We start from the raw sequence: 18,561 nt of genomic DNA, 5'->3' as shown, positions 1-18,561 counted from the left end.
CTCCCTCTTCTTCAGCATACCCTGAATGTTCGCCATTGCAGAACACAGCACAAAGCGTCACTGAGAGAAGTACACAAACATTCCACTCTCCATTTAATAGCCACGTTGCAAAGTCAAGTTCCTTGTCATAGACGCGTCCATATTTGAGGGGGTGCAATGAAAAGCTTACTTGCAGCAGCTTCACAGGCCAAGTGCAACAGATGAGTAGCGTTCACACAAAAAGCATAAACTCAACACAGTTTTTACAGTTTTATAACAAGAATGTCCATTTTGGTGCAGACAGATCAAAGTTTTCATCGGGTTGCTATGCAGAGTAATGAGTTGTGTTACTCAGGCTGGTTCGGGAGCTGAACGGTTGAAGGGAAGTAGCTGTTCTTGAATCTAGTGTTGTGGGTCTTCAAGCTCTGTACCTCCTTCCTGATGGGAGCCATAAATGGATATTTTTCAATCTCCCAATAACTGAAAGTCAGAACTGGCTCTGTAATAGTTTACTGATCGACAGATCTAGAAAATGGCCCTCACCTCCTCAGGGGATCTCCCCTGCTGTTTCCTCAAAATTCCTGGGCACCACTAGACTAATAAGAGGAGTTCTGAGGGGCACCTTTCTCACCCAGAGAATGCGGAGTCGCTGAAATACACCGCTCGAAACAGAAATTTTAAAAAGTGTGTAGACAGGCCCTTGAAACTGCCAGGCTTGGGTGGCAGAGTAGCATTATGTTTAGCATAACACTATTAGAGTGTGTGGTGAGTGGCCAAGTGGTTAAGGCATTGGACTAGTGATCTGAAGGTCATGAGTTCGAGCCCCAGCCAAGGCAAGGCAGCGTGTTGTGTCCTTGTGTCCACTTAACCACACATTGCTCCAGTCCACCCAGCTGAAAATGGCTACTGGCAGAATGCTTTGTGATAGACTGGTGTCCTATCCAGGGGGGAGTCTCGTACTCTCAGTTGCTTCCGGTATAAGCACTGGCCTGATGAACCTTTAACTTTAATTTAGATTTCCAATGAATTGTGTGCATTGGGCTCTTCTCACTGCTTGTATCAGACAACAGGACAGTTATTTCTCTTCAACCATCAGGCTCCCGAACCATCGTAGAGAATGCCTCTGAATTAACTAATTTTAAAGGACTCCACAATAGTAGTATTTATTTACTTTTTATTATTTGCATGATTTGTCCTCTTTTGCACTCTGATTATTTATCTGTTTATTGAGATACCCTGCTGGCCGTTCGAGCTGCAATGGCCAGCAACTCCCACTTTACCCCTAGCCTAATCTCGGGACAACTTGCAATGACCAACTAACCTACCAAGCAATATGCCTTTGGACCATGGGAGAAATCCAGAGGGAGAACGGGAAGAACGTACAACTTCCTTACTGGCAGCAGCAGGAATTGAACCTGGGTCACCGGCACTGTAAAGGGTTATGCTCAACATTACACTACCATGCCGCCCCATCAGTGTTCATGTATAGTTTGTAAATTATTTTCTATTTCTATAGTGTTCTGTAAACTCCTGCAAGTAAATTAATCTCAAGGTAGTATATGGTGACATATGCATATTTTGATAATAAATTTACTTTGAACTTTCAACTTCAGATAAGGGGATTATATGCAAGGAGGCACATTCACTGTTTGGCTGCAGAGGTTTAAGAAGGTGACTTATTATCACTTTAGGATGTTATGTTGAATTTGTATAAGATGTTGGTGAGGCCTAATTTGGTATATTGTGTCCAGTTTTGGTCACCTACCCATAAGAACGATGTCAATACGATTGAAAGAGTGCAGAGAAAGTTTGCAAGGATCTTGCTGGGACATGAGGACCTGAGTTATAGGGAATGGCTGAATAGCTTAGGACTTTATTCCCTAGAGCATAGGAGAATGAGGGGAGATTTGATAGAGGTATGCAAGATTATGAGGGGTACAGATAGGGTAAATGCAAGCAGGCTTTTTCCACTGAGGTTGGGTAAGACTAGAACCAGAACTAGAGGTCATAGGTTGTGGGTGAAAGGTGGAACCTGAACACTGAAGGGGAACTTCTTCACCCAGAGGGTGGTGAGAGTGTGGAGCAAGCTTCCGGAGGAAGTTGTGGTTGCACTGGATGGGTACATAGATTGGAAGGGGGTGGAAGGCTATGGTCCAGGTGTAGATCACTCGGACTAGGTGGATTCATATTTTGCATGGACTAGATGGGTCAGAGGGCCTGTTTTAGCACCATAGAGTTCCATGACTCTATGAGCCTGTGTCTCTGTCTGTCAAGCCTGCGGCCTCTAACAGCTCTCCTCCATTCCAGCTGACATCATGACTTGCAGTTACATCCCTGCTTCATTATTTTCACCGTCCCTTCCTCCCCAAGGGCACAGGAGGTCCCCTTTCACCAGCAGTTCAAGGAGGCTGTGTTAGATTCTGATACCTCTGCGAAGTTTCCACGTAGTCAAGAATGAAGCATAAAATTTGTTGCTTACAGTCGTTTTATTAAACGTTATAAGATCTGTGAATGCCTGCATGAAAATAAACTGCAGGGCAGAATCTGGTGATATAATCATCCTTTGATAATAAATTTACCTTGAACTTTGAACTTTGAAGAGCAAAGAAGAAGAGAAAGTGCCGAGAGAAACAAAGATAAGAAAACAGACTAAAAAGTAGCCGTGGTCTTTTCATACCAGACAAAAGATGACAGAAATTCCTTTGATAACAGTTAACCTATAAAATAGCTGATTCAAGTAATACGACCCTGAAACCAAGAAGTTTCTAGAAAAATACAGAGGAAACTGCACCGTAACTACTGGAAAATTCACTGAACAATTATACTCACACTCAGTGGCCACTTCATTAGATACTTCTGCCTAATAAAGTAGCCAGTGAGTTCACGTTCATGGCCTTCTTCCCCTGTAGCCTGTCCACTTCAAGGTTTGATGTGTTTGTGTGTTCAGAGGTGCTCTCTGCACACCACTGTTGTGACCCGTGGTTATTTGAGTTACTGTCACCTTCTTGTCAGCTCAAACCGATGTGGCCATTCTCCTCTGCCCTCCCTCGTTAAGACAGACAGACAGACATACTTTATTGATCCCGAGGGAAACTGGGTTTCGTTACAGTCACTCCAACCAAGAATAGTGAAGAAATATAGAAATATAAAACCATAAATAACTAAATAATAATAAGCTGATTAGGTGAGAGTAAGCATTCGGCACGGACTAAAAGGGCCGAGATGGCCTGTTTCTGTGCTGTAATTGCTATATGGTTATAAGTAAATTATTCCAAGTGGAAATAAGTCCAGGACCAGCCTATTGGCTCAGGGTGTCTGACACTCCGAGGGAGGAGTTGTAAAGTTTGATGGCCACAGGCAGGAATGACTTCCTATGACGCTCAGTGTTGCATCTCGGTGGAATAAGTCTCTGGCTGAATGTACTCCTGTGCCTATCCAGTACATTATGGAGTGGATGGGAGACATTGTCCAAGATGGCATGCAACTTGGACAGCATCCTCTTTTCAGACACCACCGTCAGAGAGTCCAGTTCCACCCCCACAACATCACCGGCCTTGCGAATGAGTTTGTTGATTCTGTTGGTATACGCTACCCTCAGCCTGCTGCCCCAGCACACAACAGCAAACATGGCCACCACAGCCTCGTAGGACATCCTCAGACATTTTCACCCACACCCACAGAACTGCAGCTCACTGGATGCTTTTTATGTTGTTTTTTTCACCATTCTCTGTAAACTCTAGAGTAGGGTTCCCAACCAGCCCATAGCGTGAGAAAAGAGGCTTCTGTTTTGTTTTGCTCTAGAGACTTCTGTGTGTGAAAATCCCAGGAGATCAGCAATTTCTGAGATATTCAAATCACCCTGTCTGACACCAACAATTATTCAATGGTCAAAGTCACTTAGATCATATTTCTATAAGTCTGGGGTTGAGAGGGTAAGCTGCTTTAAGTTCCTTGGCGTCCACATCACCGAAGGCCTCGTGTGGTCTGTACACCAGCTGTGTGGTGAAAAAGGCACAACAGCACTTCTTTCACCTCAGACGGTTGAGGCAGTTTGGTGTGGACCTCCATATTCTAAGAACTTTCTACAGGGACACAATTGAGAGCAGCCTGACTGGCTGCATCACTGCCTGGTATGGGAACTGTACTTCCCTCAATCGCTGGATTCTTCAGACAGTGGTGTGGACAGCCCAGCCCATCTGCAGTTGTGAACTTCCCATGATTCAGGAGATTTACAAAGACTAGTTCTTCCACCAGGCCATCAGACTGATTAACTCACACTGATTTGAGTGTATTTCTATGTTACATTGACTGTTCTATCTATTATAAATTACTATGATTTAGACAGAGATGTAATGTAAAGATTTTTACTTCTGTAAGAAAAAAGTTAATTCAATTCAGTTCAGTTCAGTTCTTCCCCATTCTGATATTTAGTCTGGTCAATAACTGAACCTCGTGGCCGTGTCTGCATGTTTTTATGCATTGACTTGCTGCCACAAGATTGGCTGATTAGATAGTTGCTTTACTGAGCGGGTGTACCTAATAAAGTGGCCACTGAGGGTAGAGCATTTGAAGGCTAATACGCAAGAAAAATAACATTTCTACGGCTCACCCCCACCTTCGCGAGGGCAATGGCGTTTGGGCTGTAGCCAGTGCCAGCGGCATTCCGAGAACAGGATTCCAATGGGAATATTGCAGCCTTGCATCTTCACCAAGGTTATCGGACCCTGCGTCGTTTAGGTACCCGTCCATTAGCGAGAGGGGAGATTTGTACGGATCGAGGAGGCCGAGTGTAAGTGATTACTTTGGCAGGGAATGCCACTGCACATCATTTGTAGTGTAGACCCCCGGGCAGACGGTCCAGCCCTCGCTCTCTCCGAAGCCATTAGGTAATAGCGCTCATCCATCACGTCCCCATTTAAACAAAGGATTAATTATGTTGAAAGCTAATTGAAATGCTTCTGCATGGTCAATCTCAATGACAGAGACACAATGTCTGGACTGAAAGAAGGGCCTAGAACAGGAATCAATGCACAGTGACATGAATATTTCAGAGATAATTGCCCTGTTGGATTTATTGAACTCACTGTATGGTGGAAGCTTACAGTATGGAATTGACTCTGTCACTGCTGTGGCACTCTGAGTGGCTAGAACATGGCAGAGACAGCACTTGTGGTATCTCTCTAGAGCTTGAGGTGTCATAGTCATGGAGTACTACAGCACAGAAACAGGCCTTTCTGTCCATCTATTACTGGACTACTACTCTGTCTCCCCCATTGACCTGCACCTGGACCGTAGCTCTCCATACTCCTCCCGTCCAAGTGTCTATCCACCCTTCTTTTAGCTGTTGTATCCAGAACCACATCCATTGGCAGCTTGTCCCACACTCCCACCAACTTCTGTTTGGAGAAGTTCCCCCTCAGGTTCCCTTTAAAGATTTCACTTTTCACCCTAAACCTATTACCTCTAATTCCAGCCTGCTGGAAAAAGCCTGCTTGCATTTACCTTGGCAAACTCGAGGAACTCTGCAGATGCTGGAAGTTCAAGCAACGCACACAAAATGCTGGTGGAACACAGCAGGCCAGGCAGCATCTATTCGTCTGAGTCCTGCCGAAGGGTCTCGGCCCGAAACGTCGACAGTGCTTCTGCCTGGCCTGCTGTGTTCCACCAGCGCTTTGTGTGTGTTGCATTTACCTTATGTGTTTACTCTTAACCTACCCTTAATCTCCTCCACTCCAGGGAATGAAGTCCGAACCTAGACAACCTTCCCATATAACTCAGATCCTTCAATCCCAGCGACATCCTTCTGTCTGCAATGGGTGGTCCATAAATTGGGAGTGAACGGGAGGGTGGGGGTGGGGGGGTCACAGCCAACAGTAGTGCAGTCGCGCAAGACCCTCCAAATCCACAAATCCACTGCCAGGATGAGGATAATGGATCAGGCCTCAAATCCAGGGTCATTTTTTTTAATATACAGTATTTCGGTTTTTGCATTTTTTCTTAATCTGTTCAATATACGTAACTGATCACTTGTTTGTTTGTTTATTTATTTATTTGTTTGCTTTTTCTCTGCTATATTAAGTATTGCATTGAACTGCTGCTGCTAAGTTAACAAATTTCATGTCACATGTCTGATTTTGATTCTGACGTAAGTTCGGTACCAATCTCTGTGCGTGTATGTGTAATCTGCATAACCAGACTTTCCCTGAGGCAGCGGGAAGTATAGACAGACAACAAGATGATGACAGTAATCATGATGAGGTAGACCGTGAGGTCAGGAGTCCCTCTTATTGCACCAGGGACGGAAGCTACCCCTGAGCCTGGTGGAATGTGCCTTCTGCCCAGTGGGAGAGAGGAGGGGAGAGATGCACCAAGCCACGGTGCATCTGTAAACACCGGTGAGGGCCAACAGGGACGAGGTTGCGGAGGTCATGGGTTCCAGTCCCACTCCAGAGACTGCAGCACGGAGATCTAGGCCGACGCAGCTGACCCTCTATCAGAGGGCGGTGTTGAATGATCTGCTCTCCTGGACTGGTGGAAAATGTTCTACATTTCAGAGAACAGCAGGAACGGTGTTCGTGCTTTCTTGTCGCTGTGTAAGTCCCACCATTAGGCACTGAGGAATGTGGTAGAACAGAGGGATCTGGGAATGCAGATCCACCATTCTTTGAAAGTAGCACCAAAGGAAGACAGTCACATAAAGAGAGCCTTCATAAATCAAAGTATTGAGTACAGGAGTTGGGATGTTACGTTGAAGTTGCATTGGACATTGGTGAGGCCTAATTTGGAGTATTGTGTGCAGTTCTGGACACCATCCTATGGAAAGGATATCAGTAAGATTGAAAGAGTACAGAGAAAATTTACAAGGATGTCGCCAGGTCTAGAGGACTGAGTTATAGGGTAAGGTTGGATAGGTTTGGACTTTATTCTCTGGAGCGTACAAGAATGAGGGTAATTTTGATAGGCAACATACAAAATTATCAGATGTATAGATAGAGTAAATCCAAGCAGGCTTTTTTCCACTGCAGTTGGGTGGGACTAGAGCTAGGGTTCTCATGGGTTAAGGGTGAAAGGTAAGTTTATTAAGGGGAACATGAGGGGTACAAGTATGGGAAGAGCTGCCAGTGGACTTGAACTGTGGACTGATATCTTCTGGTTTAGTAGACTTCAGCTTCCTAAGCCAGCATGGATAATTTCACTCACATCATCCCTGAACTGATTTCACAATCTATAGATTTACTTTCAAGGACTCTACAACCCATCTTCTCGGTACTGTTTATTTATTTGCACACTTCGTTTGCACATCGGTTGTTTGTCGGTCTGTGTTTACGTATAGTTCTTCATCAATTCTACTGCATTTCTTTATTTGCTCGGCAAAGTGGTCCCCCAATTTACGTTGGGTCTCACCAATGCAGAGGAGGCCGCATTGGGAGCATTGGATACAATAGATCACCCCGACAGATTCACGGATGAAGTGTTGCCCAGCCAAAAGGGACTGTTTGGGGCCCTGAATGGAGGTGAGGGAGGAGGTGAATGGGCAGGTGTAGCATATCTGTCACGTCCACTGTACCCTGGTATGTGTAACAATAATAAACCTGCCTCCCAGTTTATTTTAAGTTTTGGGGATCGGAGTTGTGATTCAGAGCTGTTCCTTAATCCTTAATTGGACAATTGTGTTCTGTTCTGATCACCTCGTCATAGGAAGGATGTGGACACGTTGGAGAGGGTGCTGAGGAGATCTGCCAGCATGTTGCTTGGATCAGAGAGCATGTCTCATGAGGATAGGTTGGGCAAGCTCGGGGTTTTCTCTTTGGAACGAAGGAGGATGAGAGGTGATTTGATAGAGGTGTACAGGATGGTGAGAGGCACAGAGTGGACAGCCAGAGACCGGTTAATAGAAGGGGCCTAATTTTGAGGCGATTGGAGGAAACGATAGGGGGATGTCAGAGGAAGCCTTTATGATTTGCTGTGGGATGTAGGCATTGGCGGTGAACCAGTCTGTACGCGCCCACCCCTGGCTATCCTTGCCAACTTGGTAATGAGCCATTCCACTGAACTGCTGCAATTACACTGAACAGAGACGATTGTCAATGCCATCGCTGTGAAGTTACAATAGCGTTGCTCCTGCCTGTCCATTCTGATCCCTTCACTAAACCTGACAACTCTAACTGGATTTGGGAGACTATGGATACATTTTGCTTTAGACCATTCTCTTATATTCGAATCATAAGACCACAAGACATAGGAGCAGAATTAGGCCATTCAGCCCATCGACTCTACAACGCCATTCTCTTGCCTTCTCATAAGCTTTGACACCTTACAGTCTCCATTTTAAATATACTCAATGACTTGGCCTTTACAGTCATCTGTGGCAATGAATTCCACTGATTCACTACCCTCTGGTTAAAGAAATTCCACATCATCTCTTTTTAAAGGGTTGTCCTTGTATTCTGAGGCTGGGCCCTCCGGTCCTAGACTCTCCCTCCAAAGGAAAGATCATCCCAGATTCGTCATCAGCTCTGGACAAGGCCAATGGTTGTGAAGAGTAAAGTAAAGACACACAACTTTCTCTCTGCTTCTGCCTCACCATAACAGAGATCTGGGTTCTATCCCAACCGCAGGGGCTGCACGTTCTCCCTGTAACCTCGAGGGCTTCCCTGGGCCCCCTGCTTTCCTCCCACAAGCCGAAACTGTGCAGAGTCAGCGGTTTAGTTGGCCGCTGCAAGTTGCCCCATGGCGTGTGGGTGAGGGGTGAAATCTGCGGCGGGGGGGGGAGTGAATTGATGGGGACGTGGGGAGAAGAGAAACTGTGATTGATGTACAATTAAGGGCCAGATTCTGTGCAGTATCTCCCTTCAATTCTCCGTGCAGTGAGCTGGTCTTTGGGAGTAGCTGTTTGCAGAGAAGGGAACCACAAGGCAGTGCAAGGTTGTGCCACGATCTCACCACTCCAGGGACCCAGGTTTATAGAAGTACAGCGCAGGCCCTTCAGTCCACAATGTTTTTACTGACCTTTTAACCTACTTCAAGATCAATCTAACCCTTCCCTCCCACACTCTTTAGCCTTCCGTTTTTCTATCATCCAAGTGCCTATCTAAGAGTCTGTTAAATGTTCCTGATATATCTGTCTCTGCCACCACCTCTGGCAGGGTCTTCTACGTGCTCACCTCTCTGTGTAAAAGAAATACGTTCAATCCTAACCTCAGGCGTGGAGTTTGCACCTTCTCCCTGTCACCATGTGAGTTTCCACTGAGCTCTGGATTTCCTGCCACATCCCAGAACTTTTGCATCCTGTTAGGTTCATTGTCCTTAGTGTGTTTGTGGCAGGTAGCATGTGGACAATTCCATTATGCATTGGGTTGGGTCTTCCTGGTTTTAAGTGTGATGCACCATCGATAACTCTCGGAGACGTGAGGCGAGATATAGGCTTTTATTGGCTGGAAGAAAGAACAAGCAGCAAGTGACCACCACACAACATCCTGGAGGCTGAGGAAGGGTCTGTGGCTCCAATCGCCTTTATAACGGGGTCCATGGGAGGAGCCACAGGAGCAGTCAGCGGGGGGGGGGGGGGCGTGTCCAGACAGGTATATGTACTTCACCACAAAATGTAAAGGTTTAGAGTGACTATATTCCGTGAGCACATTTGTCTAAATGGGTTTGTCTTTCTAGTTTCTAAGTTAACACTGGCAGAACAGATATTTATTCACAAAATAAAAATATTAAAATAAATAGTCCAATAGGTTTCAATGGGTACATTTAATGTCAGAGAAATGTAGATGATATACATCCTGAAATTCTTTTTGTTCGCAAACACCCACGAAAACAGAGGTGTGCCCCAAAGAATGATTGACAGTTAAATGTTAGAATCCCATACTCCCCCCCCAGCACAAACAGCAGCAAGGCAACGACCCCCCCACCCCCACCAGCAAAAAGGCATCGGCACCCCCCACAAGCACTCAAGTGTGCAGCAAAGCATCAGTAAAGTTACAGACTTGCAGAACCCCAAAGGCCACTCGTTCACCCGGTATTCGACAGACCACAGGCTCTCCCTCTCCCTAATAAGGGAAAAAGAGAGGTCCCCGTTTCACAGTGAGAGGGGAGACATAACAAAACAACTCATTGATTTATGGTGTTAGAAGTCTGTTGCGTCTCCTAAGTTTGAAGAGAATATGGATTGAACAACATGGCTTTTGTGTAGGATCTGTGTAAATGTCCTTTGTCAAGAGAGATGTGTTTCTGTGCAGTGTGACTCTGTGAGTCACTCTGTTCTCCCTCAATGCCCCTCATATGCCCCCCCAACTCCCTTTTGGTTCATCTACTACCTACACTAAAGAATGATTATCCTACTAGATCATCCTTGCGATGCAGAGCGGCCATTCTTCTTTTGAACCTCATTGCCAAAATGTTGCATAGGTGCGGACAGAAGTGACAACGGAGTAGTGTGGTTGAGCTGTCTTAGTAATGGAACACGCTGCACAGCTTACAGAACATCCGCCCTGGGACCAGCTCATAATTGCCATCACAAACTGCTCAACAGTGTTCTTAGAAGTTTGTGTAGATTCAGCATGTCACTAAAAAGTTTGACAAGCTTTGACAAACTTTTATAGATGCACAGTGCAGAGTATCTGACTGGTTGCATCACAGCCCGGGACGGAAGCACCGATGCCCCGGAATCAAAAGGCCTACAGTGAATGGTAGATAAAGCCCAACCCATCACAGGCAATGCCCTCCCCGTCAGCGAGCTCATTTACATCGAGTGCTACCACAAGGAAGCAGCATCCATTGACCAGGACCCTAATCATACAGTCTATGCTACAACCATTGGACAGGAGGTGCAGAAGGCACCATAGGTCCCACATCACCCGGTTCAGAAGTACAGGTGCCCCCCGCTTTACGAATGTTCGCTTTACGCCACTTCGCTTTTACAGAAGACCTACATTAGTAACCTGTTTTTGCGTTACAAAGAGGATTTTCGCTTCTACGAAAATTTTTCCCATATAAATGAATGGTTCTTTGCCTTACGCTATTTCAGCTTCAGAAAGGTTTCACAGCAACACTCTACCTTTGTAAAGGGGGGGGGGGGAACACCTGTAGTTATCACCATATAACCACCAGACTCCTAAACCAGCACGGAAAATCTCATTCACCACAAAGCCAAACTGATCCTATGATTTACTTTCAAGGACTCTACCACTCATGTTCGCACTATTCTTTTTTATTTGCACAAATTATCTTCTTTTGCACACTAGTTGTCAGTTTTTATGTATAGTTTTTCATAAATTCTGTCGTATTCACTTTCCTGTAAATGCCTACAAGAAAATGAATCTCAAGATTACAGGTTTTATTTTGACTTTGACTAACCAAGGGCGATTCTCTTCCTTCAGGAGAAGGCCGACTTGGGTGAGATCAACTTCTCTCTGTGCTACCTGCCAACAGCCGGGCGACTCACCATCACCATCATCAAAGCCACCAACCTCAAGGCAATGGATTTAACCGGATTTTCAGGTAGCTTCGCCACCACGGCTTCCGAGAAACTTGCCTGCTCTCCTTTCAGCTGAGGCAGTTGCACGCTCTGACCCCACTTCGGTTCCCTCTCGCTGCTCCATCCCACCCCCACACCGTAGTTCCCCACTCCTCCCCGAGCGCTGAGGTAACCTGTCACACGCCTGTCTCCCCATGAAGGAGGGAGGGGGGAGACGCCTTGCCTTCCTGAACGATGAGGCCACTCTCAGGTTGCAGGAACAACACCTCGAGTTCCATCTGGGGAGCCTCCAACCTGACTGCATGAACATCGATTTCTCTAACTTTCAGTAATCTCTCCCCCATCCCATCTCCATCCCTCTTTTTCCATTCTCCATTCTGGTTACCCTCTCACCCCTTCTCTTCTCCTCCCCTGCCCATCAGCTCCATCTGGTTCCCCTGCTCCTTCACTTACTCTCATAGTTTACCTCCTCTCCTATTAGATTCCTTCTTCAGGCCTTTACCTCTTCCACCTCCCAGCTTCTGATTTCCCACCCACCCACTTACCCCTCAGCAGGTCTCGCCTAACAGCTTCTACCCCTTCCTCTCCCCCCCCCCCAACCTTCTTACCTTGGATTGTTGCCTCTTCCTTTCCACTCCCGATGAGGGGTTTTGGCCCATAGCTTCAGTCCTCCATGGATGCCTCCTGGCCTGCCGAGTTCCTCCAGCAATTTCCATGTGCCGCTTGGGGCAACAACTCCTGGCTGGTTTCTGTGTATTGCTTCTCCCTGTGGAGGGTGCTGAGGCCAATTACAGCAGGGGTCGGTGTGGGGTGGGGGGGGGGGATTGGTCTCGGCGAATATTGGGGCGAGTGGATCGATGGGGCCACGGCCTTGGCGTGCCTCAGCCCGAGAGATGTCCCAGCAGCCTGCTCTCCCCCCTCCCCCCGCAGATCCCTACGTGAAAGCCTCGCTGATATGCGAAGGGAGGCGGCTGAAGAAGCGGAAGACATCGATAAAGAAGAACACACTGAACCCGGTGTACAATGAGGCGCTGGTCTTCGACATTCCCAATGAGAACATGGATCACGTCAACGTAATCATCGCCGTCATGGACTACGACTGGTGAGAACCCCACTGGGCAAGCAATTCAAGTTTGTTATCTCCTGTGGTGTCTGAGATAAGATTGACCATGTGTGCATGGGGCTAACAGTGTGTGTGTGTTTTCCAAACATGTGTAAAAATTAGCTTTAGTTGTCACGGATATCACAACATATATTGAAATGCGTTGCTTAAATCATTGTTCGTGACATGCTTGCGAGCATTGTTATGCTTCCAGTGCCAACATAGCGTGCCCACAAGTCACTAACACTAAATCGTGCTTTTTTTTTTGGAATGTGGGAGGAAACTGGAGCACATTCCCAGGGGGAATACAGACAGCGGCCGGAATCGAACCCCTGATCACTGACATTGCTATAGTGTTATCCTGACCATAATGCTATGTGCCACCTGTAGACGTAGGAGTGCTTCTGCGCAATTGGTAGTGCGTCCATGTGTAGATATGTTTGTGAAAGCGTGTGTCCCACGTATACTAACTCTTCCCCTCCGGGCACAGTCCCATGCACACTGACTCTCCCTCAGTACTCGTTTGAGAGGCAACAGTTCTAAAGGGCCGACTCTCCCTCAGTGCTACACTGCCTGTGGGATCCAGAGTTTAGTGTGCATATCTCGGTCAGCGAGAGCTAAGCCTCGACCTTCTGGCTCAGACAGGAACATGCAGTCCACTAGGAGGCCTGTCATCGAATGCGTTCCTCCCTATCCAGGATGTGAGGCGCCACTTGCGGGCGGCCACCAGCACATTCTTGGGTCCGTCGGTTGTTAGTGCAAACGATGCATTTCACTGTACGTTTCGATGTACTCGTGATAAATAAATACATCTGAATATGAAACTTCATTTTCATCAGCTGCTCCGAGTTAAAAATTCAGTCTCGGTTTGAGGTGACAATGTCTCATTTGAACACGGTGTAACTGGCTACAATGATCTAGTCACTGGGAACGTGGGAGTAGCAATGTAATCAGGTGAATATGTGAGAAAGGATGGTCAGCAGACCCATTTAGTCTGATCTGCACACTTCCACGGTAATCCTTCCCTTCCCAGAGCCACACAGACTGGTAGCTTCATCACCTACCAACAGTTTGGTGCAGTCTGCACTCTCAATGGCTGGGTCACCGGGGAGAGGTTATTTGCCCCTTTCAGGGCCCTGCTAGCCCTCTATGAGGCAGATTTTAATTTGATCAACCCCAGCTCTTATAGGGAGAAAGATCGATGCCTGGATAAGCAGTGACGGTGAGTGTAGGGATTTGACTGAATTTTTTTTCATCACGTATAGCGGGTCAACAATGATTTATTGAAGGTAGTGAAGGTAGACATGTGCCCTTGGCCAGAGTGACTTACTTTCCAAAGATAAAGATTATATTAGCTTTATTTGTCGTCTGTACATCGAAACATACTCTAAGATGCTAAACACAAGAGATTCTGCAGATGTTGGAAATCGAGCAAATCACAGAATTCTGAAGGAACTCAGTAGGTCAAGCATCATATAAGGAGGGGAGTGAACAGTCAATGTTTGAGGTCCAGTCCTTTCAGCAAGCGTGGGAAGAGATGAATAGATCAGGAGAAGCGAGATCCTTTTTGATAGCAACCAGACATCCCAATGAAGTTTTATATGATGTGTTCAAGTTTATTGTCATTCAACTGTAGAGATAAATAAAATGATGTTCCTGTGGGACCAAGGTGCAGAACACAGTATGTATATCACATGCAGCACATAAAATAATATTAGCACAATAATATTAACAAATAATAAAATAATTGTTTACAGATGTACAAGTTGACATAAAGTGCTTATATGCCATATTGTTAAATATAAGGTTCAAAGGTTCAAAGTGAAATTTATTATCAGAGTACATACAAGTCACCATATACAACCCTGGCATTCTTTTACTGCGGGCATACTCAGTAAATCTATAGAATAGTAACTGTAAACAGGATCAATGAAAGGGCAAGAGCATAGAAGACAACCAACTGTGCAAATACAAATACAAATAAATAGCAATAAATAACGAGTGCATGAAATAACAAGATAAGGAGACCTTAAAGTGAGATCATTGGTTGTAGGCATATCTCAATAGTTGAGTGTAGTTATCCTGTTTTGTTTAAGAACCTGATAATTGACAGGTAGTAACTGTTCTTGAACCTGGTGGTGCAGGTCCCGAGGCTCCTGATGGCAGCAGTGAGAAGAGAGCATGGCCTGGGTGGTGAGGATCTCTGATGATGGATGTAGCTTTCCTGTGACGTATCATGTAGATATGCTCAATAGCTGGGAGAGCTTTTACCATGATGGACAGGGCCGTACTCGAAGACGTTGATGTTCCCAAACCAGGTTGTAATGCAGCCAGTCAATACACTTGCCACTACATATAGAAAGAAGTTTGTCAAGGTTTTTGTTGACATGCCGAATCTCTGCAGAGTCCTAAGTAATCCAGGAGTAGTTGTGCTTTCTTTGCAATTACATTTATACGATGGGTCCAGGAGAGGTCCTCTGAGATAGAGACACACAGGAATTTAAAGTTACCAACCCTCTTCACCTCTGATCCTGCAATATATCATTGCACAACAACATAATGCTGCTGGCACTGTCCTTCTGTGTGTAATGTGTTCTGGATAGTAGCAGGGTGCTCAGAAATTTCAGCCAGAACTTGTTACTCAGTCTAGCAATGCTTGTTCTTATACTGTGGTACCTTCTTCCTGACGGTAGCAGGTCAAAGAGATTATGGGACGGATGGGAGGGGTGTCTGACAATGCTGAGGAATCTGCAAATCCAGGGCTTTGGTGTATATTCTGGATGGTGGGAGTTGGGGGATAGAGAGAGAGAAAGAGAGAGAGAGACCCTAGAGATTCTCTCAGCACTCCTCACAATCCATTGCAGGGTCTTGCAGTCCGGTGCCTTGACGATCAGGACACACTCTATGGTTCTCTGGTAGTATGATTACAATGGGGGCAGCGAGTTGCCAATATAGAGACTTGGGGAATTGTCAACATAGCAGAATTCCACTGGAAGCAAGGATAAAGTAATTCCTTTTCTATTGACATTGATTAAAGACTTCTTGTCGCCTGCAATTCTTTGAAGTAGCAACGTTGAATTTCACCTACGACTGGAGGCAGTGACAATGAGATTTTGCCCATGCAAAGCTCTCTTGATATCACACCAGTAAGTCAGATTGGATTTTATCAACTTCCCAGCTTAAAACAAGATGCATAGGAGAGGGTCCAGGGGTGGTTCATGAAGATGATCCTTGGAATGAAAGGGTTACTAACATATGAGGAGCATTTGATGGCTCTGGGCCTGTACTCACTGGAGCTTAGAAGAATGAGGGGGAATCTGATAGAAACCTATCAAATACTGAAAAGCCTAGACAAAGTGGATGTGAAGAGGATATTTTCTACAGCGGGAGAGTTTAGAAGCAGAGGGCTCAGCCTCAGGATATTGCATCCCGTTAGAACAGGGATGAAGAGGAATTCCTTTAGCCAGGGGGTGATGAATCTGTGGAATCCATTGCCACAGAAAGCTGTGGAGGTGAAGTCATTGGAGATACTGTAATTGAAGGTTAATAGCTTCTTGATTAGTAAGGCCATTGACGGTTATGGGGAAAAGACAGGAGAATGGGGCTGAGAGGGATAAAAATCAGCCATGATCGAATGGCGGGGCACACTTGATGGGCCAAATGGCCTAATTCTGCTCCCATGTCTTACGTTCTAAGATCAATAAAGCACAGAAGCGCAGCATCACAGCGTACAGCTCCTTAGCGAAAGGGGAATATGTCAGGCAGCGTGTGCTCAGCCCACAGCTGTGCAGTGAGATCTCTTTGAGCCTCTGGTGCGTGGAGCTCAAAGTTCAAAGTAAATTTATTACCAAAGTACATATATTACCCTGAGGTTCATATTATTGCAAACATTCACTGAAGAACAAAGGAATGCAATAGAATCAATGAAAAACTGCACATAAAGAGAGACTGACAAGCGCCCGATGTGCAAGAGAAGGCAAACTGTGTAAATACAAAACAAAGTAAACAAATAATACTAAACCGCTATCCTTTGCTCCTTGAAAGTGCTGAGCATAAATCCGGGGCAAAGGTCACGGACCACACAATGTTCTGGTCCTTTCAACAGACTTTAAAAGCAAGTCCAATTCAATGTGAGGTTGGAGATAGTGAAAAGGGAGAGGTCTGTACACACTACTTTGTATTTTCCGCAGCATCCCCTTTGTAATCCCGGCCACCAGTTACAGGGTAGCTTTTCACTTTCTGTGAAGTTGCTATCGTTTGGCTGCGTGCTCCATTTATCATTGGTATGTAGCCATTCGCTGGAATTGTCTGGTCTACACGTAATTAGAGACAGACAGACTGACAGACATACTTTATTGATCCCGAGGGAAATTGGGTTTCGTTACAGTCGCAGTGTAGAATAGTGTAGAAATATAGCAATATAAAACTATAAATAATTAAATAATAATTAGTAAATTATTCCAAGTGGAAATAAGTCTAGGACCAGCCTATTGGCTCAGGGTGTCTGACACTCCGAGGGAGGAGTTGTAAAGTTTGATGGCCACAGGCAGGAATGACTTCCTATGACACTCAGTGTTGCATCTCGGTGGAATGAGTCTCTGGCTGAATGTACTCCTGTGCCTAACCAGTACATTATGGAGTGGATGGGAGACTTTGTCCAAGATGGCAGGCAACTTGGACAGCATCCTCTTTTCAGACACCACTGTCAGAGAGTCCAGTTCCACCCCCACAACATCACTGGCCTTACGAATGAGTTTGTTGATTCTGTTGGTGTCTGCTACCCTCAGCCTGCTGCCCCAGCACACAACAGCAAACATGATAGCACTGGCCACCACAGACTCATAGAACATCCTCAGCATCGTCCGGCAGATGTTAAAGGACCTCAGTCTCCTCAGGAAGTAGAGACAGCTCTGACCCTTCTTGTAGACAGCCTCAGTGTTCTTTGACCAGTCCAGTTTATTGTCAATTCGTATCCCCAGGTATTTGTAATCCTCCACCCTGTCCACACTGACCCCTTGGATGGAAACAGGGGTCACCGGTGCCTTAGCCCTCCTCAGGTCCACCACCAGCTCCTTAGTCCTTTTCACATTAAGCTGCAGATGATTCTGCTCACACCATGTGACAAAGTTTCCCACCGTGGCCCTGTTCTCAGCCTCATCTCCCTTGCTGTTGCATCCAACTATGGCAGAGTCATCAGAAAACTTCTGAAGATACAAAATTGCTGGAAGTGTGGTGACATTTGGAGGCTGCCTTCACCCCATCCTTGGACTGTGGAGGCTGTTGATGCAATTTTCTCTTTTTATTGTATGCTTTGATGTGCAGTGCTGCTCATAGCTAGGGGGCCTAAGACTTTTGCACAGTATTGTATTTGTTGACGTGGAGCAGAGAGCAAGTTTGTAAGTCCGGTGGGAGCAAAGGGCGCTGGGCATGGTGAGGGTGGAGTGCCGCGGGAAGCGGCGTGGGACAGGTGGCAGCGAACGAGTGCCAGGGGCAGGGGGTGGTGTGGGTGCAGACATGGCCAGCACTGAGACACCAGGCAAGGTTACTTGGTTCCAAACAATTGGTTGATTGATCATTACAGTGTCTCTCTGGTGCTTCCCACTCCCTCCTCTCCCCCTTCTGCTTTTCTCAACAATGGCCCCCGTCTCTCAGTCCACAATAAAGACCCATATCAGAATCAGGTTTTATCATCACTTGCTTATGTTATTAAATTTGTTTTTTTATGTCAGCATTACAGTACAATATGTAAAATTACTACAGCACTGTACAAAAGTCTAAGTACCCTAGCTTTATACAATACACGTGCCTCAGAGTTTTGGTCAATGCTCTACATGTAACAAATATAGCTAATCTTAAGATCAGAAAATCATAAGACATAGGAGCAGTGTTAGGCCATTCAGCCCATCTAGTCTGTTCTGCCTTTCATCATGGCTGATTTATTGTCCCTTTCAACCCCCATTTTACTGCCTTCTCCACATTATTTTTGACACCCTGACTTAAG

General features: G+C 45.9%; 1 protein-coding gene across 3 annotated transcripts in view; it reads left to right on the top strand.

Annotated features, from left to right (window-relative positions):
• The window catches only part of syt3 (synaptotagmin III), a 132,228-nt gene that overhangs the window by 82,631 nt on the left and 31,036 nt on the right, over positions 1-18,561 (top strand). For all 3 annotated transcript variants that reach the window (XM_059953965.1, XM_059953966.1, XM_059953967.1), the window contains 2 exons: positions 11,361-11,481; positions 12,389-12,560. In XM_059953965.1, the coding sequence (XP_059809948.1) occupies positions 11,361-11,481; positions 12,389-12,560 (293 nt within the window). The remainder of the gene's footprint in view (positions 1-11,360; positions 11,482-12,388; positions 12,561-18,561) is intronic.

The sequence above is a fragment of the Hypanus sabinus genome, chromosome 29 (assembly GCF_030144855.1).
Source record: "Hypanus sabinus isolate sHypSab1 chromosome 29, sHypSab1.hap1, whole genome shotgun sequence".
Lineage (NCBI taxonomy): Eukaryota > Metazoa > Chordata > Chondrichthyes > Myliobatiformes > Dasyatidae > Hypanus > Hypanus sabinus.
This window is presented reverse-complemented; position numbering and strand designations above follow the sequence as displayed.